The sequence below is a fragment of the Nymphalis io genome, chromosome Z (genome assembly GCF_905147045.1).
Source record: "Nymphalis io chromosome Z, ilAglIoxx1.1, whole genome shotgun sequence".
NCBI classification, from domain to species: Eukaryota; Metazoa; Arthropoda; class Insecta; order Lepidoptera; family Nymphalidae; genus Nymphalis; species Nymphalis io.
The window spans coordinates 6210711-6235772 of NC_065918.1; the positions used below are offsets into that span (position 1 = coordinate 6210711).

The following is a 25062-nucleotide window of genomic DNA, read 5'->3' on the forward strand; positions in this document are numbered from 1 at the left end:
CTAATAAGCGAACCGATCGTCAGCTGCCCAAGTAGCGGTGGGTTTGGTTGTGGGAGGGTGCGAAAGTGGTGAAAAAAAAATTAAAAAAAAGTAATAAGACGCCGCCTGAAACTTTTCTCATGAATAGTTAACATAATACTAAGCTGGAAAATAATCGTCAGCTGCGTCGTGGAGGGGGCGTTATGCATCGGCTGGTCGCATGAACTTGTAAAAAAAATAGCAAAAATAAAGTCCACCGTTGGTGCGTCAGCTGATCACTTATTAGTCACTCGAGTTCTATTAAAAATGATGACAATCGATCGGCTTAAAATCACTGCCTAAAATGCAACGCTACCTCCCGGACCACACGCCAAACGATAGAGCGTGAGCTGTATAGTGCGCCTTCTATTGTAGATACTAGATCATTTATTTATTTTTTAAATTAAGGTAAATAATTAAATATAAGCAAGCTCAAGCAAGCAAGCATAAGAATTAATTTTAATTAAAATACTTATCTAACGTTCTTAAAAATACAAAAACAAAAATATAAAGGTAAAACAGAACCATATAAGGACCAATAGCGCTACGGCTTACGAACCGCAAACAAGCCCCAGGTTCGAACCTTGGGCTATAGTCACAATTCCCAGAAATTGCACAAGCTACGTGTTTAATTGGAGAGGTAAAATACTAAAATTTCTAATATTAGTAAATTCCTTAAAATGGGGATTACTATTATTCTAAAAAAATAGTATAATAATGTACACGAGGCCACCCGCGGGTGGATAGCTAGTGACTCGAATGCATTAAAACTCAATCACTGAACACACTCAAATCACACAGTGCAAAATATTCACACAAAAAAAAAAATGTTTTGTTAGATTTTGAGATATCTGCCGGCCTTCCCTAATTATTGAATCGTTTATTATAAAAACAATATTTAAAAAATAATAATAAATTAAATAATAGGCTGAACTAAAAATACGTTACATGCTAGGAATTGCTTGTGAGTCCCGACGTCGCACGCTGACTGTAGAGATGCTATACCTTATTTACTATATTTTGTTTTCAAGCAAAAAACCTTCAAATTATCTAAAAGAAAAACCAAAAGTCTCAAAACAAAAAAAAAACAAACTCAATTTCAAAGTAACAGAATGAATAGAGATACTTACCCCAAGAATTCCGAGCTGTCGTGTTGATTGTCCCTGGTGAAGAAGGGAGGTTTTACGACACTGAAGAAATCAGACGGATTCAGCTTAGTCGAGATGGAGTGCATCATCTCAGCAAAGAGAACGCTCATCTTCGCCCAGTACGGCACCGCTGTCATCTTTAGCACAACGTGAGTACTAAACCTGAATGGAGAATGAATTCGATTATAGTAGCTGATCTAGCTAAGATTAGCTTATTCGTAGGTATTTAAATTACTAAATAATACTGAAAAACATGCCGTTGAACATCACATTGATTTAACGAAGGCCCTTTATATAACTATGAAAATGAACACGATACATTTTCATTCGCACAAAAAGATATTTAAATTAAATTCAAAGTAAACGGTGAAGATAAAAGACGAAACACAATTACAATCTTGTTTTTCGATCGCGAAGCGGTATGCACATTTACATTCAGCCCACTTCCGCTATTCCTTGTGCATTATTTACTCTAAAATACTTTTGTTGCACAGTCGAAGGCAGTCAATGCTTACATGTTCGTTGTCCACTTTTCTTGTCACTGTTGAGCTACTGAGATGACTAGTATAACAAATCTACATAATACAAGTTATATATTATATTTATTCAAAATAGACAACGTTGGGATTAGGAAATAATATTATTTCATATCTCAAATAGTTTTCGCTTGTATTATAAGACAATATAATTAAAAAGTCAATCAATATAAGTAGCACGTATAAACAGAACACAAACGTATTACGATTAAGCCTCAATTATTATATTTAACGATTAATCTCGTGGTCTCGGGATTTATGAAATACCTAACAGTGAGAAAAATCTCACGTCGCAAGTAATTCTGAGACATATAAAATCTGTCAATACGCAGTGAAGCAATGCAATGAACATGTTTCGACTAGTTCATGACAGGTTACAGGAAGGGTTTCCACCCAATAAAATATTTACTGGCTCTGTCTTCACATGATTTAATAATAATAATAATAATTTGATTGATTTCCAAAGCAAATAACACAAAAATTAAATTTCGCTCAATTTAAGCAAATCTTAAATCAATAAATGAAAATCGCAAAGCAAAACATCACGGAGCAACATAAAAAAAGAATATAATATTATAAAAAAATATCGCATGCAATAAAATTATAAGCAATATAATAAAAGTCGAGTTTCATTTACAATATAACGGAGGAAATAGATCATAGACTAAGTCGCAAAGCAACTTCAACAATTAATTCATCAGAAAGCATAGAACTCAGGGATCCATTGAATGGCTTCAGGATATAATAAAATCGAATGCCGCTGAGATGAAAGTTTAAAAGGGCATTTGAATGGATTGCTGCTTTGTATGCAGTTTGTGGACTGTATTGCAATTGTACGATTTCAGTGTGATGATAGCAATTCTAATTTCTGTCTACGCCATTTTTATTACAAAAATTAGATTGCGATTTTATAAATCAATTAATTATAAAAATGGGAACATAATGTGAGCAAAGTTAAAATTAGAAATTGAAAATGAAATAACAATTCGCTTATATTCGCACAATAATTTCAGTGGCAAGGTAACTATTCGTATATAACGACTGCACTAGTATTGAATCATCGATCGATGTATGTAACACGGTATTTATTTATACGATCATAGACGCTTTGATGCAATTATATATATGCAATATCATTTCAGAAATAAAATACAATTAAAATATGCTTTAATTTTGTCATAATAATTGTGAAAGTAATTACTAAAGCTATATGTCATGGCAAAGCTATTAACAAGATACTTCAACGTTTCACTTCATTCCAATACTCCTTATTTATTTAATAGCGTCTCAGTCCGACTTTGATCGGATGCAATTACACTTATTGCCAATTTTATTTATCTTATATTATAAATTGTTTTTTTTTATATATATAATTTTTATTAATATTTGAAATTCTCAGTGAATGGAATAGAAACTTAATACCATGATGACCATTTTAAGTTATATTTAAAAAGGCGTTTTTATCCTCTCCGTTTCTGTTCCTTGACTCGAGTAAATCGAATTTAGTTATAGCTCAGATAGCTTTTCTCAACAATATATTGTCTCGTTAAACATTAACTGCTTGTTAGTAGATTCATATCTATTAAAATAATTTCTATAATAATAAAGTTTTTATGTATCAATGTATATTAACAATCCCAGGCAAATAGAACAAAAATTTTATTTACCAGATTACCATATAACTGGTTAATAATCGCTCATGAGGTTTCCTAAGCAACAGTCTATGATCAAACACTATACCGGTGTAATATTGAAAGATTCGAGGCTTGTCAAGTTACGCAGCGTATTTACAAGAAACTAAATCGTCTTATTAAACTTTTAGTTGTTTTATAAACCGATCTTCTATTATTGAGATAAGATAGGTTTTCAAATGTCAAGTTATATATTTAATAATTAAATATATAATAATTATCTTTCACATTAAAATCAACGAATAATAGAAGATAACAATATTTCGTATTGTTCCTCTACATATATTTTAAAATATCAATATTTTATTAAATATGTTTTTTTTTTTTTAATTTATTTTTGTTTCTACGTTTATGGTAACACCTTATGAAACAACAAATTCAATTTAAAGAAAATTTATACCTATACAAGATTTTGTTAATTTTTAAATGTTTACCTATTTACTTCTATTTTGCTCTGAATACATAAATCTCTAGATACAAATGTGTTAGTATATGGAAGCTTCACTAGATTCAACCCACACCATTTATTAAAAAAATACTTTTTATAATGGAATTATAACTTTTATTCTTGCTCCAATAAAATACCTTGCTCAATATATAATCTTGCTTCCTAGTAAAATAATTCAATAGAAGTTACAAAAAAGTTAGTGTCAATAGAAATGCACACTATATTGACATATCACAAAGGGCAATTGCAATTTCGGTTAAATTAATGAAACGTTTATTTTATACGGCAACATACAGAGAAACAAAGCTAAGCCTCAGGCATTTACCTCCAATATATTCGTACGAAACATTGACTAAATCGATCACCATAGCGTTTACACAGTTTTATTCGCATCCGGTTGCACTCATACAACGGCAAGTTATTAAAATGGCGCCGTCGAAAATAATTTCATTTTGACGCAGACGCAACCATAAAATAAAATTACATTACCGCAGCTTGACAAATATCACCGAGAGAATGAGAAAAGAATCGTGTAAAAAAGTAAAGTTCAGTAGGAACATAGCTGCGGTTAAGTGTTTCTGACAGGTTTTTAATAACTTAGACAATAATTGTAGTAGCTTTAAGGTAGCAGGATTTCATAGAGTAACATAAAAAAATTAGACTAGCATATTTTTAAACGCGTAGAATATGTTCTACGGATCAAATAAAGTAGTTCAAATCATATAAATTCATTAATTTCAATAACATTTCGTAGTATGCTAAGGTTAACAATATAATGGATGAACGAGGTGAAGAGAGAAATCAATATCAACTACAGTTAATAAAAATAGAAAAATCATTTCCTTTGACATTTTATGCAAATAGAGATATATTTTTAGCTTAATTTCCTAGAGCTGTTCTCCTAAATGGATAGGAAATTTAAAATATATAAACAACTATTTAAAAACATAGGACTATGTATGCGCATATCTATATATGCGCATACATAGTCCTATGTTTTACAGTTGTATTATTTGATTGTTTTCATGTTAATGTCACTTACATGAACCCGTGCCAATTGAGAAAAGATTATTATCAACGGCGGCTGAACTCATGCAATATCACTCGCACACAATAAAGGAGATCGGTTGCACCTTTTAGGTTCACGGTCATAAATAAATTTGAATTTCTATTGCTGTTAAAAGGCCGAGATGGCCCAGTGGTCAGAAAAGGTGAGTCATAAATGATGATTGCGGGTTCAAATCCAGGCAAGCACTACTGAATTTTCATGTGATTCAATTTATTTTTATGATTCTTCTCGTTGCCTGCGGTGAAGAAAAACGTCATGAGGAAACATATATGTCTAATTTCCCTAAAAATTCTGTTGAATGTGTATTCAATTGAGAAATTACGTCTAAAAATTTTACTCAAAGAAGTGGACGCCTTGGTTCAGCAGTAGGATATTCACAGGTTGCTACTTTTATTAGTTTGCATACACGTCTCATTTCAAATGAATTATTAAATATAGTTTTTGTAATGTTTGTAATTGTCTGTTGTAATTGAACGTAATGGTTACAATAGCGTTGCGTTGTGTTGCGGGAAGAAACTACATACAATGTAATAAAATACTTTGAAGACGTATCTAGTACTAGTACCATTCGAATTAACACATTATTTTGTTTATTTTGATAACATTAACAACAACATAATAACGTCATTTTAAAAAAATGCGCTCCCCTTTTTAACGTTCGCACGTACATTGGTACATTTATATTTTTGTACCAATAATGCTATATATAAATAACCATCCACGCAACTTAAGTCGCAAAAACGGAACGGACGGAAGCTTGAAATCCTGTATCCTGTACATATAAAAATAAAAATGTCGACTCTCTGCACGATGATAAAAATAGAAAATAATTATAAAAGTATATTACTTACTGCCTAGCGACAAGTAGAGCTTGCATCACGCTGTTCATGTAGCATGTGTTGCCAAGGTTGAGAAGGCCCACCTTCCTCATCGGTATATGGGGATTTACAGCCGGGAGACACACGTTACGAGTGCGCCAAGGCGATAGTTGCAAAAAGCTGCTCGCGCGAGACGCCATATGCCGTTCCAAGCAAAGAATCTACGAAAAACGAATCTATTACTACGTCTGGTGTACTAAATCAAATTATTTCACCGCAGATTAAGCTTAGTCTGCGCAGTCAACACAAAGCTAAATACAGAATTATCAATTCGTTTAGATGTCACCATTTGTCTTTGCATGCACAACACGGAAATCACTTGATGGATTTAAATGAAAATTGCCGCTGTAACGGTTTATTCCTATTGGATAATAGATACATTATCTCCGACAATCGCCGTTCGCGGCAAGCGAAGTCACGGGCGCAGCAACTAGTATCAAATCATTTTAATCTTCCAAATGTAAAATCACTAAATGTAATTTTCATTAGAGTGCTTTAGATGTATAGACTGGACATTGAAAACGCGAGGATAATTCAGCGCGAGTGGTAATAATTGAACTCTCGAATTACTCCCGATTTAATAACTCTGCTATACTAAACCAACCGGACCATAGAAACCATTTAACAGTTACAATAGCAAATATTTGACATAGAACATTAATTAATATTCGACAAACAAGTACAACACGTTTTTCTATTTTGTGTATGTATTGCATCCTTCTGTTTATACCGAATATTTTCAACCAAACCACAAATTCATTAACGAGTTCGTCGTGCCTGTTATATGCAAGGGGACTTTTTTTTATGTAAGAGTATTTTATTTTTAACATATTGGAAATTTAATGAATATTTATTTTGTACGAAATACTAAATTACATGACGCGTTAGTTTAATGATACATTTAATACTTTTGTTTCTTTAGAGTAAAATGGTAAATGAATCGAAAAAATATTGTATATTTTCGTCGAACGATTATTTATAATAAGAATAGTAACGAAGCTGTTCATGACAAAAATCCTGTTAGGAACAGAGCTTGACCTATTTTCCAAACCTCTTCGAGAGCTTGAAATTATTCCTTTAGTTAATATATGTAACTATTCAAAGTATATATTTTGTTATTTCATCAAGTTAGCCACCCGCATCAATTGCGCTCGGGCATTATTGAGGTTTAACTCAAGATATATTAATATATTTTAATCAAATATTATAATACGATTAGCAGGTCTAAAGTTAATTGATCACTCGATTCGTACCTAGCCATTCTACCGAGTGCTTAATACATCTTACTGCACACGACAAACTATTTTTTTAAAACATTTTCTTTTATATTTTCGTAACGAGTAACGTCTGCTTTTAATTAGAAAATTTGAATAGCAATTTATACTTCTTTGTTTAAACTTCTACAGTTTTGTCAGCATTTTACATGAAAAGTACCCTGATGTAAATGAAAGATTTTATTTCCGCCTACATTGAATTATAATTGATTTTATCCCAAAATAAAATTACATTACCAATATTTAAAATAATTATTTTTTCCTTTTTTTGTAAAAAAGTACTATTTACTAGTAGTAATATATAAATCTATTCTACAATTACATATAACAATTATATATATATGTAGGTTTTGTTTGTTGTTTTGGTTAGTGAGCTGTACTAATCCACTTGATAAAAATCTTCTTATTTCATTTCATCATTGTAAACTATAAAGCTAGTTTTTATGTTGTAAGCTTTTCAAGACTTACTCATTACGACTACGTAGTCGAAAAGAAAATTGACGGTTTCTTTCTTTCAACTTTTGAGGCGAATACTGCTCAAACTATTTATCTAATCACGGAGATTATGTTATAAATGCCAGTAACTGTTTTTATATTAGAAATGTGGAAAAAATATACGAGATATTTAGTTTTATTCGAGTGTCACAAAGTATCAATCCTTATCAAAACATATAACATATAAAATAAATAACATTTTATGTCGGTAAGTAATGCCTTTTACACTTTGCAATTCGAGATATTTAAATACACCATATGAAAAAATACGTGGGCATATAAGATGCATTAGCACTTTACGGGTTGAATACACCAGTTGGCGAATCACGGGATATTTATTTTGCGCTTGCAATATCGAGACGGGTAGTAATATGAATGACACAACTTAATATAACTTACCACGTCGGCGTACTTGTCGCGAAACAGATCTTGTGCGTCACCCTTGAGAGATTCCATAATACCGTCGACCATAGCAGTTAGAATGTCGACCAAATTTTGAAGGAGCTGTCGACTCCATTGACCACTGTCCGCGGCGAGGTTAACAAGGACGTCACCAACATGGGATGAAATCTAATGGATTAAAATGTAAAGAAAATATTAACGATAAAAATCATCATCTCATCATAGTAGCAAACGCGACGGGTAAGTACAAACAAGTCAGCCCGGATGGTAGTAACCACCCGCTCATCCATTATTCCAAACATCGATACTTTGTATTGACGATCGATACTCATATGTTATATATGTTCATATGTTACAAGCCATACAGGCGGAGGTCATAGCTTAGCATAAAGTCGGCCATTTGCCTGCCCTCCTTGACTCTGAATTCTTTTCACTGGTTGTTCAATATAAGACGTATGAAAGACATACGAAATGTCGTATTTATATAACAGACGGAAATCTTTTCTAAATAAAATACAGTATGCTCTGGTCGTTTAAATCTTTTCCTTTCAACACTTGTTACAAAGCAGCTTTCCATAATCGCTTTGACATAACTTCTTGTATTGTAATAAATACAAGAGTTGTAGAATTTTATTTTATGTTCTCTTTAGTTTAAGCGATGAAGGGGTAAGTAAGGGTGAGGACCAAAATTTCGACAAATACACACATTACACACATACAGCAGTGTCCGCCTGTTTATTAACAAAAAATAGAGTATAAAACATTTCAAAAAGTAGTTTTCGACATATCTTGATACTGTAAAAATACATTATTTACGATGTAATTCACCAAATTACCGACTTAATTGCTTTAATTCTTCTTAAAAAATATAAACATAAACTTGGTATCTATTTAGGTCACTTAGTAAACGAATGGCCTATGCGGACTGCATAGGGAATATTTTTGCTCCTGTTTTTTTTTTTTTAAATATGCTAGAACCTGTTATTTTATAACAATAAAGCCGTAATAATATTCGTTATTAATAGTTTTTACCAGTTATTACAATACGTCCCAAAAAAAAAAATCCGTTGTAACATTCCTGTTGCGCGAAAGGATAATTTAAAAACCTCTAAACTTATGATAGAATTTTCTTGACTGTTTAGTGTAGCAACGCGGACTTTTTTTTGACACTTCAGTATTTCCTCAGTGTATTTTGTTGGCGTCGTTAATTTTTCAAAACTTCAGGTAATTTTTTTAGCATATTATAACGATTTTCTAAAAAAAAATAAACTATATTCCATCCTTATTTAATGTTATATTCAAAGGTATGTAAGAAGTATTCGAATAATGGTTAAATTTTTACACTGTATCAATTTTCATGTTATGGTCGTGGAGATTTTTGTCCAGTTGTGCGATTAGTGGCACTAAATTGTGCGACGTGTCACAATGGATATTTCTAAAGTTATGTTTCCAAAAAACTTTTTAAATATATAGTTATTAATATTTTGCAGAATATTGCAGGATTAAAAAAAGAAAATCTAGAAAATTTTGAAGAAATGAAAAGTAAAAAGGGAAACCTAAAATACGAAAAATTATTTAATAGATTTGGATTTTTTTTTTTGCTTAATATTTATTTTTCCTCGTAAAGTACATACACAAAAATTCGTCTACTTACACAACTAATAATTTCATTGTGCTACGTTTCTTTTCAATTGTGACACGTTCCGTTGCGATTTACATTGTGCGATTTCGTCAACTTTTTGGTCGTGATTGATTATTAGATTTGACTTAGACTTATAGATTCACGTTCACGAAACAAAATGTTATTTTTTTTGTTTATTATGCATTTAAAATAGGACATGGCTAATAATATACTTATCGTCAATCACGACAAAGGTATGTCACAAAATACAATATATATAAAAACGAATATACCACATGAAAAGTGCAGCACCTCTGTCCGTATTTGACTGAACTTTGTGTAAGATCCACTGCTTGACAGAGCTAAGATAGCAAATCTTTGTTCTGACATGCTCGGCAGTGAAGGAAAACACCTGCACCCGCAATCACACTAAATTTCAGCAGAACGATAAAAAATTGAAGCGAAATTATTTATAATGGCCGTTTATTTATAAAAATCAAGCAGTCGTCACAACTTGTTAAATGCTACTCGTAAAATACAGAAGCATGAGCCCCATCTAATATATAGAAATTAACTAAAATTACTGGATTGCAGATAAATACAATGACAGAAAAATAAAACAGGTTTTACAAAAAAAAGTGAAATTCTCTCCTGTATACATGCTTCATTATTTTTTTTATTATACACATACAATGGAATTAACCCTGTGAGTTTCTATGATCTTAATTGTAAAATGTCTGCATTTTATTTATGAAACGTGTAGTGATGCGACTTAATTAAGACTTACCCTATCAAAAGCCTCTGTTGATTCGCGTAATGAAGCGAGGACGTGAAAAATAGCGTCTGCCGCCTTCTGCTGTAGTGGCGCAGGGTTCGCCATTGATGAAAACAGTTTAGCGACATTATCTACGCTCGTCTCTATAAGAACGTCGAATCGCTCATTCTCCTAATTAGGAAGGAAAATATAATACATTAGTTCTACTTCGATTTTCTAAGAATAGCAAATTTTAAACTTAATATAAAATAAATTACAAAAGGATTTTTTTTCAAGAGGTTTGCATTATTAAAATACACGGTATAAGAAACTCGAGTGCTTTACAAAGGGGAAATAATATTTGAACAATTTTAAAACGATTCCATCGTTTTAACAATTTGTGCGAGAAGAAGAGTGAAGCAACAAGTAGAAAAAGCGGATCGTTATAGTGTAGTAAACTAATATCTACTACATTAAACTCCCGAGCCTTATTTAAAGCATTTTATTTATAAATACTATTATTATATTATTGTATGATATAGGCACTTACCTCTAAAGCCTTGATGTATGCAATCAACCAGTTTCCAAGAGCGGGTGTACCGTGCCATTCATACAGCCAGCGGAAGAGGCACGATAATGCGGCCCGGAGACCAGCTCCGGCTGGTCCGTTTTCACGTTGCTGAACCAACCAACGAGCAGCGGACAAAGCTGATTCTTCATCAGATTCATCGATAACTATAAGAACAGCTGCAGTAGCTGGGCAAGCGTCTGATTCTACGATAAAAAAAGTTACGAAGGTATAGGTACAACTATGCTCCATGAGCAAACACTTTTCATAGAATAATTAACACACATAATATAGTCTAAGAGCCCACGAAACTTAACCTAGTTCGATAAGATTCACAGATGATATATTACATATAAGTAGTCACGTCATTAATGGGAGAACAGGAAATGGTGATGCTGCGATGCGAAAAACCTGGCAACACTTTAAAAAATCCGATTTCTAAAATGATAAGACTCCCAAGTTTTGTCTATTCCTCGTAATAGGTATACGAAAATGCAGTGCTGCGAACCCCCTCATTGGCCTTATCAGTGGCAGCAATATTATAAGCGACGCTGCTTACCTAGGTTTCTAATATGATCGAACTGTACTGAAATACTGGTGGTAGGGCTTTGTGCAAGCTCGTCTGGGTAGGTACCACCCACTCATCAGATATTCTACCGCAAAACAGCAATACTTGATATAGTTGTGTTCCGGTTTGAAGGGTGAGTGAGCCAGTGTAATTACAGGCACAAGGGACATAAAATCTTAGTTCCCAAGGTTGGTGGCGCATTGGATATGTAAGCGATGGTTGACATTTCTTACAATGCCAATGTCTAAGAGCGTTGGTGACCACTTACCATCAGGTGGCCCATATGCTCGTCTGCCTTCCTATTCTATAAAAAAAAAAAAAGAACTCCTCAAAAAAACAAATAAGAATAACGGAGTAAGAGTTAAAAACGGAACCAGAAGTATGCATAGGAACAAAGAAAAGTGCGTTAGAACGCATCTGACGTTTATAGTTGGCGTGAATAGCTTCTAAAAATAAGAATTTTAATTAAGAGTAATATTTTAATTAGTAGTTTTTTTACACCTCATGTTGTTGATACATCATGTTGTCATACTTCTGGAGTAAAAGTTATATATTGATAAAATGGTCAAGTTACTTGAATAACCAATCTTCTTTCTTAATTACCCTCATCCCTATTTCATTACCATTCCACGGTATATTGTATAATGTATTTTTATATGAATTAACTATTTAAAACTTTTTAGTATCAATATTTGTTTAAACAATCAACGACACGTAAAATTATTCGTACGTGACCGTAGCACGCGTATTCAGTCAGTACAAATCGAGAGGAACCGGGTGATCGCTGACAAAACTGAATCGCTGCAGCAACCACTTTCTCCACTGTTTGGAAAATGCTGCAGTGGTTCTTCTTACACAGAAATTGATGATCTTTCAGATAAGCTGTGTTTTTTGAGGATCGCCATTTCAGGTTCCTCTATTAGTGACGTGACTAAATATATATATATATATATATATATATATATATATATATATATATATATATATATACATACACATTTTATTCTTAAATAATTATTTATTTATTTAAAACTCAGAGAAATTTCCGATATGTAGTGTTTTATTGCTTTTTTATATAAAGTAAAGGACTGAATTCCTTTAATATCGTTAGGTAATTTGTTAAATAGTTCAACTCCTTCGTATAATATATTTTTTCTTCCGTAGTTCCATAGTAGGGACAGTCTTAAGCAAATATTGTTCTTACGTCTAGTTATACGTTTTTGTGTTTCGGTCCTTTTCTTGTAAGTTTTAATTTGGATTGAATATTTTTATTTAATAATTTATTTATTAATATGCAAGTTTTATATTTATATATTTGTGATAGCGTCATTACTTTAGTTTACTTGTCTTTTCCGTCGGAGTTAGGTGGTGGTAATGGAACAGTCGTTTGACTATTTTGTTTTGACACGTTTCAATTTGTTTTAAGTGTGTTTTAGCTGCAGTACCCCATACTTATATGAGTTATTCTATTATTATATTTAGCACTATCCACAAATCACATTTTCTATTAGTAGCATTACATAATATTTTTGTGTTTCGATTTGAAGAGTTAGTGACACAGTGACAAGCACAAAGGAGACACCATATCAGTTCTCTAGGTTGGTGGCGCATTGATGATGTTTAATTTTTCTCGCCGAGCCAGATTAGTACAAATTTATGATAAATGATTTACAAACGGAGATCTACTACAAATAATGGTACAAATATGTAATTGCAATTGTAATTAATCGCGTTAAAATTTCTTTAATATTATAAAAACGAATTAAATAATACGAATTAAAAAATATATATAACCAACTCAGATTAAAAGTTTTATTTAAGAATAAAACAAAATATTTTGTTTATGTCGAGGAATAAATTTTTAGTATCTGATACCAGTTGAAAAAGAGTCGTGATTGGCGAAGATTTGGGTCCTATATATTGATATAATATATAAAATATCCAGGGTACCTTATACTAAAGCCAACATATGACGACTATAAGAAAAAACGGCCAAAATGTAATGGTACATGTTTGTACTTATACACGAAACACGTCAAGACATATCTTATGAGGACACAACATTCTGGTTCTTGATCATGACAAAGCTACCGCAAACCTACCGCAGTTTATGCTGTCATCAAGGTGTTAGAACATCTTTTCTCTTTTGTAAACAGCATATGAAAATCGCAACCAAGGAATAACAAAAATAAAACCGTCCATTATTATTTTATATATTCATAAACAAAAATGGAAGACCTCTTAAAAATGAAAATTGACGAAAGATCGATGATTAAGGATAATCACAAATTATTCATATAGTACATATATTCCTATTTTCCTAATTCAGAAACAGACACAATATTGCTTAACTGTAGAATATGAATTGAGCATGATACAATTTTGGAATAGGTTAAATAGAAGCCAACTTATTAAAATTTATGAAAACTGAGCGTGTAATTTTTCCGATCTATGGCGATGTCTCACTAGTCATATAGTGTTGTACACGAAAGAATAAATTTCAAAATTTAATACTATTTGATTACTTCGAGATTTTTACTTCTTGCAGCACCAGTGTATTTGAGTGAAGGTGTACTCTCCACCGTCTGGTGGCCAATTACATAAATATTGAAAATGAAATCAAGGCAAAACGGTCTATGAATCAACATTGCTCTAATAAGTCTCACCACTCGCTATGGGCCTTATTTTTCCTGCGTTTATTCAAAAATCGTTTTATTTTCATTAACAGAAAACCTCATAAATTATTCTGATATTTTTTTTTATACAGACAGGTATCGTTTATTGTCTATAAAATATATCCGTCTATCATAGATAATTTACCAAACAAAAATATACTTTATTATATTTATATATATAATCAACATTGGTTAAAAGTTAAACTTACTTGAATGGGCTTTTATTCTATATTTATATATTCCTGTAATTGAAAAGAGAAATCGGTATTTTAATTCACAATATTAATATTTATCAATATAAGTCGCCGATAGGTATCAATCAAATAAAATATAATAATTATTTTTTCCAATTCATTTCTAGTTTCATATTCTATAAATCTAATTCAATTAACAGTTCCAGACAGTTCACCCACTCATTCTATTCAACAACCTATTACTTAAGTATAGTGTAATATATTTTTACAAATAGTTTATTTATTTAATATTTAGTCATAGATTAAAAAAATACTTATTAATTGATTTTAAAATCACTGGCTGAGCAGTAATTGTATTAATGATGTAAATTTCAAAAACGAAATGATCATAGCGCTGACAGTAAAGGATTGAATATTCATTTATTTAGCCTGAATGGAAAATTACAAATCATAAGTTTTATGACCATGACTCTGAACAGAACTTCTTTGATATGAGTTTTCAAATCCGACAGTTCTATAAGTCGTGGAAAGAGGGCTAATGGTCTTGCTGAACTTGGGTACTGATAAATAAGACTGACAAGCTCTTCGAAAAAAATCGAAACTCGTCATATTTGACACCTCGAGGATGCAGGGTTAGGTATATCTGAGGCGCTATTCGGATTCAGAGCGAATCGGTCCACGGTAATAGCTCTGTATGCCTTGAAAACCCTGACAACGTTGTCAAACAAGCGATCCCATGACATCTCACCATGGCTTAAAGCGGTTTTTAATGGGTATTCTGGTACTTAACGCATCTTCCTGATTACAATGGGAGGAATGTGTAAATGCATTTTCAAACAAAAGTATCATTCAATAAATATGTTATTTTGGACTTTTACATTTGTAATGTAAATATTAGGAAATCAAATCAGGAAATATATTATAATTATTTATTAATTAATTTATAAATAATAATGAAATTTTATAAAATATGTTATCTTCTTTGTGCACACCACTAAAGCATTGCCTGACGTCATTGTACGCCGCGTCGGAAAAAATGACACGATCGGTATTCATACATTTTAATAAAAATTCGATAGTTATCCTATTCCAAATCAGTTTGGACTAGTATCACGTGTGATCGAATTTCGCTCGGTTTTTTATTTTGCCGAAATCCCGAATATTCTGCATATATAATATACGATATCTTTATATATATACATAAACACTAAAAAAATATAGGAATATAAATTTATATATACTGATACTAGCTGGAGCCGTGGCTGCAACGGCGTGTCATTCTATGACCACCTGCCATCGTTTAATCGAAACTGCTTTTAACGTATACGATAACTTTTAGGTATTATTATTTTTCAATGGTTATGTTTATCTTTAGTATATATATATATATATATATATATATATATATATATATAACAAATTTATTTATTAGGAAACGGCGATAATTTAGAGAAGAGACCGGCCTATCGGCTAACTGTTCCCATAATGAGAAGAGACCCGTGCCGTGCTGTTGTTATGTGTATATTATTATCATCATTTAGGTTTTGATGGAGTGCTATTAAAAATATGTTTTATCTTTGTATTATCCACAATAATGCATGCTAATTTTATAAATGTAAATAGTAAGTAACTCTGTCTATATATCTATTACACTTTTAAGTCAAACCATTTTGATGTTATTTTGTACGAAATACGCGTAAACCCGGGCTTGAAATCAGTAGTTAAGGTTATGATTGAAATTTAGGTTTTAAAGATAGAAATGTATTATTTCCTTATAATAAGTGGCCAAAACCCACACACAGACACAAAATATTAATTATTCCTTATTCCGTATATGCGCCGCAATGGGGTCAAAAATGTTATATCCTTATTTAATTATATTAAGAAACTCAATAAGAAATACAGCAATACAAACTATTGCTGATTGGTAATCGAAGAACTGATGAATACGTGGCATATACCATACAAACATTAATTAATTTAATAAATAATTTTTCAAATCTGAATCTGCTACCTTTATTTCTGAAATTGGCTAAGTACCTACGTCATCGGTCATCGGCTATTATTCAATAATTCCTGTCCCAGCGAAATCTCATATTTCCCTACGTCCAATTGTGAAACTGCATAATGACCAAAATTATCATATTCATTTCTTCGTTTTTATGAAATATGCCGAAATGTGATTTTATTCATTTGGCATGATTTTCAATACAGTTTTAGTTATGTTTGCGTAAGCCATCGTATTGATGTTGCAATATTTATTTAAAGCGTAATCAAAACGTAAAGCATTCGGAGTCAATTTCAAATTACTGTTGAATGCGGATAAATAGCTAGTTCAGATTTAAAAATATTACCTTTTTTTATTAAATAATCGTTACCTGTGAACCTATGTTGTGTTCGTGATCATTTAAAGCAAACGTTTTGTTTCAACATTTAAATTTATAATTGATATAGTATTGATCTATATAATTGTTAGAATAAAATAAATACAGTTTAGGTCCCTAGTTTTTTTTGTAAGTAAACATTAAATTGTTGCTAGAGAAAAGAAATTGAAAAAAATAACATAGATTCAATAACAATAAAAAAAAATTCGTAGCAATTTTAAATGGTTCATCAGAAATTCCTGTTTTCAAATAATAGTAGTGGCAGAGAAAACGCCTTTATTTTATTCATTATTTTTTTTATTTATCAATATTCTAATCGTTAATATTATGAAAAGGTTTTTAAGGATGAGAACTTACATATTTAACGAAAAAAATTCAAAATTAAGATTTAACATATAAAGCTTAGTATTATTTTTTACATTTAATTAATTTAGATTTATTTCAATATTATTTATGTAAGATGTAAGCTTTTAAACTAAATATGGTTTTTCATTATTTATAAAAAATAAGTTTCGGTTTTCAAATATAGAGCTCACACTTTTTTCTTCTAGTTTACATAACCAACTTCAATCTGTAATGTATCGCCAAAATACAAATAGTAGACACAAACAAATGGTGAATTTCCGAAAAAATAACAATACTGTTTGGCGGTAGAATATATGATGAGTGGGTGTTACCTAACCACATGCTTGCACAAAGCGTTACCACCAAATCAACAATCTATCAAGTTAACAGGATCAATGCAAAAAAAATATATATTAACGTTAAATTTATAATTTGGTACTATAGTTAATGATCGACAATACAAAATCTTTTTGGGACATCGGAAATCACGTAACTTTAAAAAATAATCTAATTGAAATTTGATGAAAATATTTTATGTTAATCAATTAAATTAATAAATAATCATTTAAATTAATCATCATTCGTCGCAAGAGCTTGGCATAGATTTATTCGAATCGGAAGGCGAACAAATCGATTTGTAATAGATTCAAAGGCATTTTCATGACCTCTCATGAAAATGGCTTTGGATCTAGCATCATGAGCTAATAGTGAAAAAGTTAGAAATAACTTAAAAGCTTATATTTGGCAAAAATCAATTGACCTTTAGTTATTGACGAAGAGAGAGCGTCGTTCACAATTTTAACAACATCAACTATCTATTGAAATCGTATAGTTATTACCAGACTTTGAAAAATGTATTTTATTAAAGGACAGGCTTTTAGGTGACATCGTCCATTAATTAAAAAAATATTGAATAAATTAGCGCCAAATGAGTATATTCTGGTTATTTTAAAAATATTTATAATTTATATAAATTTAAAAGTAAGATAATAACAGCATTATTATTATGAAATTAAAAGTTGTAGGATATAATAGAGAATATTTAATGCTTAATAAAATAGTAACCTAAAAACATATTTATAAACGATGAGAACATCGTTAAAAGAGCGATCTCGTCCAGAAAGCCTCTGGATAAAGGATATGAGATTAAAAATGCGGTAAGGGGGATACAGATGGTCAAAATTAAAAGACAAATATATAAGAAAATACAAATGTATAAACGAAACGAAATTTGAATTTTAAACCTCAAGTAACAAGTTCTATAGGCAATCTGCTTGGACGGAACTTTAAGAATAAGATTTTTTAAGGATTGTGTGCGATCGAGGTTGTATGAACTTATCCATACATATAAAAGAATAACTGACTGACATATCAACAAATAGCTCAAGCTGATGGGGCTAGCGCTATGAAAATTTGCATACCCGGTGGTGGTTCCTTTCAGACAGGAGGTTAGCAATAAGGAAGAATTTTTAAAAAAATAACATAATAACACGAATAAATATATTCAGTGCATGAAAGTTTGTATAAGAATCCTATATTTTTGTAGAAAGACTACGGAAATGGATATTTAGCTATTTCGAATTATGACGCGAGCGAAACCGCGGGTAAAGCGCTAATAAAATATACAACTGGTCTTATTATATATATAATAAGTTAATTTAATAATTGATGTAATTACACTTTATCTAGTAACTGTATTCAAAAATAAACAACATTTCGCAGCAAACGGAAGCATTATGAACACAATGACCATATAAGAGATGAATTGAGTGAAATACGGCAACAAATGTCTAATGTTATGTCAACATTAACATCTATAAGTAACAGTCAAAAAGACTTAATCGAAAAAATCACGGATGATATTACTGTAATTGAAACACAAGTAAGTGATATAAAATATAACCGTCCTATTAAAATAAAATTTACATCAAAAGAAACAACATTAACCCTATTACGCAATAAGAAAAGTCCAACTGATTTAAAAATATATTTTCTGATCAGACACCTTTACAGCAAAAACAATTAAAAGACTTACAAAAGAAACTAAAATACGAACACGACAAAGGCAATAAGCATCTTATTATAAAATATATAAAGTTCCTAAAATCATTAATTCTGCACCAAAAAACTAAGAAAATTAGAAGCTAACAAAAACAATAAATATATTTCACCTTTAGATAACACTATGTCCTACCAGATTACTGATTCTTATGAAAATGTCCTAAGTAGCAAATAACCTATTAGATTTCTTCCAAGATTTCAACCAAATTAGATGAATTAAAATATGTAATTTAGTCATTTAGAAATCCTTTCGATGTAATTGTTGTGACAGAAACGTGGATCAAATCAAACAATTAAGCTAAAAGACTCCAAATAGCTGGTTATATACACTATTTGTAATCACCGGTGTAATGCACGAGGTGGTGAGATTTCTCTTTTGATACAGAAGAACATAAATCATTATTTAATCAAAAAAAATGCTTGGATGTCAATCATTACCTCTGGGTACATCTTAAGAATTATTCTCTGGATATCGGAGTTATATACAGAAAACCAATATTGACAATTGCTAAAAACTTTCTCGATACTTACAGTTACCAGCTGAATCACAGGGAGAGAGGTATCGTCATTGGAGACTTCAACTTTAACCTTTTAAGCTCAGATAACTTGACTATGTCCTATAAAGAAATCTTACAAGAAAATGGATATAACATTTTGAATATCAATCCAGATTACTGTACTAGAGAAACAGCCACTACCAATACCATTATCACGATGATCACGTATCCTCCAATTAAAAAAAAAAAACACTTTTAATAATTTAAATATCTGGTTCCGATATAACTTACTAACAATAAAGACTACTAAAACAAATTATATAATTTTTTTCAGCAAAAAATAAGAAAATAGCACACCACAAGCCATTAATAATAAATAATCAAGTTATAAATAAAGTAGGAGAAGAAAAGTACTTAGGATTATTTTAGATAGCCACCTAACTTGGAAACCACACCTTGCCAAAATTAAAAGCAGATTAACATCATTAAACGGAATTATAAGAAATATTACTAGATGTCTTCCACGCCAAATAAAGTATACGATTTATAACTCCCTAATCAAACCACATTTAGACTATTTAATAGAAATCTGGGGTACATCTGCCCCAACAACCTTAGCGCAATTACAAGTTAAACAGAAGAAATTAGTAAAAAAACTTTTTAATTACGACTTTTTTACATCAACTTAAAAGAATTACAAAGATACAAAAACAATGAATGTCGCTCAAACTTACAATTACTTTATTTGCATACTAATCAAAAAAAATTTGGAAAAAACCATCAATCACAAAGAATAAAATTAAGAAACGCTACATACATACAACATAAAACTATCAAAACCTCGTACTCCTAACTATGGGAAGAAAAATATTATGTTTGACGGAGCAAAACGATTTAATAATTTACCAAAAAATATTAAAGAAGCAAAAAGAATGCTTCCAGTTTAAGAGACTATTAAAAATATATATTCAAAGCAATATAAAATAACACAAATACATAATATGGAATAAATTGTATAATAATGTAAAATAATTTATTAAATTTAATAGTATAAAAAGTAGCAATAAAAAATCAATAAATAAAATAAAATTAATAATAAATACATAAATTCTCACTCACTCATACCACTTCCTAGCTGTACCTAATCCGTGTATTTGCAATAAGACCAGTGTATCGACAATAATGCCAGGTTTTCCCAGATACCCTCTTCGAAATTGTATTTTTTTTTAATCATTTAATAATATTATGTATACATGCTGCTTTGCCGTGCCGCTATACAATTGTTGTAGTAATATTGTGTTATCATGTTAGTGAATGTGTTTCTTGATGAGAATAAAGTTTCTTTAACCCGAATAATTGTATTTTAGTGACGTTTTTCCTGACCTAATTAAGTATACTAAAACACTTATTATTTTTAAATCAATTAGTTCTTCGGACCCCAGTGACTATAGTCCCATCTTAGTACCAATGTACTAATAATAATAATAAAAAATGTTAAAATGAAATCACGAACTCAAAAAATTGTGATTTCATTCGCAGAAATCCAGGTTTAATTATTTTGGAAAATAACATTTTTTTTTTTACTAAACGCACGGATTCATATTTTTTTAATCAGTCAAATGTAGTTCTTTATTTTACTATCGATAATCGGAATACTAAATGTTGTCTTTTATATTTTCTTGATTTCGTATTTTGATTTACATTTTTAAATTAAATTTATTTTATAACATCATCGGTACCAATTATTTAAGCAGAACTACTTAAATGGTACAATAGATACCGAATCTTGGTAAAATTTTAACGCTGATCTGTCACTTCGTACAGTCATTCTGACATCAGAACTGACATCAGAAATATTACAGAAATATTACAGTGTACATACACTGTACTTTAATATCTTAAAGCATTCTACTCTGAGGCAATGAAGCCGATATTAATACGATTTTTGATCTGCAGAAGAAGCCTATTCATGCAATTTATAAATTGGACCCAAGATTATTTACTATGTAAATTTGAAGATATTTAAATATTGGATGACACTTCTCTATATATATTGGATAATGTATGTATGTACGCTAAACATAACAGCAATTTCTAGAAAAAGTGACGTAAACACAATTTATAAAAACTACGAAAATCGGAGAAGCTCTGACTTTTTTAGTAATCTATTTCTCAAGATTAAAAAAATATATATGATATGCATACGTACTGACTTGAATTATTCGTTTATAGACATTGTGAAATATCACAGAAAAATGGCCTGCCAGTATGTTGCGTTCGAGTTGTCAATTTACATCGCTTCACAAAAAATGGTGGAGGAATCTAAATCGAATGGACGCAACTTGAACCAGCAAATGACTTAGAGCTTATGTTTTGGTCAGAGCAGAATTGTGAATGTTAGCCTCATATTGTTTCCAAGATTATGTTGACTGGCCTCAGAGAGCATGTATGAATGCAAATAATTTAGTATAAGTAACAGCATGTAAATGTCCCGCTGCTGGGCTAAGGCCTCCTCTCCCTTTTTGAGGAGAGGAGGCCTAATAATTTAGTACCCTTTTTTATTTTCACAAATTGAAGTGCTATAATTCATAAACGCAATGACGTTGGACATTGATTAACTGGACAAAATCAGTTCGTATTGATCTGATCTTTAATTAATATCGATATGAAACATGAGCAAATCATATGCAAAAATGCTCGCCAGCTTCCTAACCACATATTTTAACAACAAATAATGATTTCAGCAATAAAATAATAATATAATAATATTTGTCAAATATTTTATTAAAAAAAAACTAACTTATTTGTCTAATCAATTCATTATACATCTAACAAATGCAGAATGCAATTTTAAGTAAGCAATTAAAAACTTCTTTTCAGACAGGACCGCGGCAAAAATTATTTGAACGTCTTTATCATTCATTTTAATTATCATCAGATGCACTCTGTATCTGTGTTTGCTAACTTTGCGACGACACTGCAATATAATATATTCGGAGGAAGATCAGGTAAAAGACTTTACATGCTGTCTGAGGTTAACTGACACCTCACTTATTTTTGACTTATTTTTTGTGAGCATAATTAGCATGTGCTAAGATTGTGATTTATTCTGCCAAAATCGCTTTAAATCGCTTTATGATGCAGGAAGTCAACAACTTTGTTGATATCAACGAATGCCAATAAAACAAATTACATTTCTTTTCTATTGTTGTTCTCAAAGGCATATATGATCAATAGTGTCAAATCTGCTGTAAAAACCTGCATATTTCATTGTTTGGATTTAGTTGAATTAAGGCGGTTCTACTTCTTATAAAATATGCGGAAAATCTCGTAGAACAGAGTACGAAGCTTAGTGGTATATAGTTTGAATCGTCGGTTGAATTGTCTGGTTTAATAAAATTATTATTTTAGATTTCTTCTTTTGTTAAGGTACGCTTTATTCCTATGAAATTTTATTGAATAGCAGTGAAGGGTTGTTTAAAATAAACGTGCAGCGTAGACAATGCCTTCATTAGGTATCCGATCCGTGCAAGGACTTTTCCCAGATACTACATTTTTTATTGTTGTATTTCGCATTCTACGAAACTAAATACGCTTTTCATACTTTAGTTATACGAGCTTTTTGTAAAACTTTGTCGTGTGTGAACTGTACGCTGGACTTGCTCGCCGTATAAGTCTTGTTAAAAATATGTCGATAAATGAATTTTGTCCGCTAAGAAGTAGCGGACGGTCCCTTTTTTCAAATTATGGATTAAAATTTATACATTTAATTAGTAACAAGGTTCCATAAATGCCTGTTGCGTGCGGCCTGATGTCTTGAGATGTTATTTCATTGTCTGTTATATTAATTATAAACCACTCTTATACTTCTGTGTATTTTTTACAAAAACTACTCAGTTATTCCTTTTCGAAAAGATCTTTTTTTTTGTAAAAGTTGTAATCTTCGTTTGGAAAGTTTCATAGTTTGTCCCTTTATTTAGTCCGTCCATATGAAAAAAAAAACTACAAAAGACTTATACTTTTTGGTGTATATTTTGATGACATCTTCGAACATTTGATCAGCCTCTTCGGACGACGTGTTTTCCAATGTTATTAAATATGTTATTGCGTTTATTTATATTGCATGCAGTTTTGTTTCTTACAATAATATTATAACTATACTATATATACTATAAATATCTAAATTAGTATGAACATATAAAGATTTTTGTTATATTTTCGTGTATTTTTTTTTCTTAAAAATCTGCGCTGGTTCAGCTTGAGGTGACCTCGTTCCAACTTGGTCTATCACACTGCTTTGAAAGTATTACTTTATATTTGAGTTGCTACGTAGTCTAGGTGGTCGTTTACACTTTTTCTTTGCCTGGATCTTGTATCCCTGGAATAGTTATTTTCTTCTACTCTCTCTTCGGATAAAATACGTATCCATAATCTCTTCTGTTTTCAAGCACAAGCTTGATATATTTTAGTAATAATTTACAAAGCCTAGTTATACTAACTATACCATTCTTCGTTCTCGTTTGTTCCAGCATAGATAATGATCCTATTAGATTCCCTTAAAATTAAAATCTCATATAACGGTTGTGAATGTTTATCCAATAGTTCTCGTTATCATTGCACTTTCATGTATTAGCGTCATTGTAATAAATTAAAGGTAAAGTAACAGCCTGTAAATGTCCCAATGCTGGGCTAAGGCCTCCTCTCCGTTCGAGGAGAAGGTGAGAACCGTGCTGAAATAGAACGCTACTCCAATTCAAATTCGAATTATTTATGTGCAAAGTTGGAGGTACCCTTTTTCAACTATAATATATATAATAAACTATCAAAAATATTGTAACGTTAGTTGGACTGAAAGATGTGAAATGTTTTAAGCTGTTTGAAAATAACAAAAATAAATCTCTCCGAAACCGATACGCTGAAGATATAAACCAAAATAACCCACAAAAACTACAATAAATATATACCACAGGTCAAATAGCAAAATCCAACTTGTAACAACGTCTATTATTATATGAAAATTCGTTTTATAGGTAATTAATTTTATCGTAATGATAGACCAAAATATTAATAAACATATATAAATTAAATATCTCAATATTTTTGTATGGATTGTATTTAAATCCTGTTTTTTAAATAATGAGCATCAAAGAAATTTAAAATAAATATATATTTGTCTGTTCAGTTTATGTTGGTTTAAAGAACCATTGTAAACAGAAGTAATACTCACGTGGATCAGAAATGTACGAGTAGAACTTGTCGAGGATAGCTGTGAAAATCTCGTGACGAACATCACCGTGCACCGTCGTTACAACGCGAAGTAAGAACTGTTCTACTGGCTGAAGCATTTGCCACAGTTGTTCCACGGAGCCCGCGGTGCGCGCTGTTTAAAAATTTTATAATACATTAATCTACACTAGCTTTACCTCGTTACAATAA

The 25062-nt window shown here is 30.9% G+C and overlaps 1 protein-coding gene across 1 annotated transcript in view; it reads right to left on the reverse strand.

The window, feature by feature from the left end:
• The window catches only part of LOC126780288 (ubiquitin carboxyl-terminal hydrolase 35), a 40370-nt gene that overhangs the window by 12221 nt on the left and 3087 nt on the right, over positions 1-25062 (reverse strand). Inside the window, exons 3-8 of the mRNA XM_050504615.1 lie at positions 24854-25006; positions 10885-11108; positions 10368-10526; positions 7957-8127; positions 5762-5949; positions 1149-1328 (exon numbers count right to left, since the gene is read on the reverse strand). Coding sequence (XP_050360572.1) covers positions 1149-1328; positions 5762-5949; positions 7957-8127; positions 10368-10526; positions 10885-11108; positions 24854-25006 — 1075 coding nt within the window. The remainder of the gene's footprint in view (positions 1-1148; positions 1329-5761; positions 5950-7956; positions 8128-10367; positions 10527-10884; positions 11109-24853; positions 25007-25062) is intronic.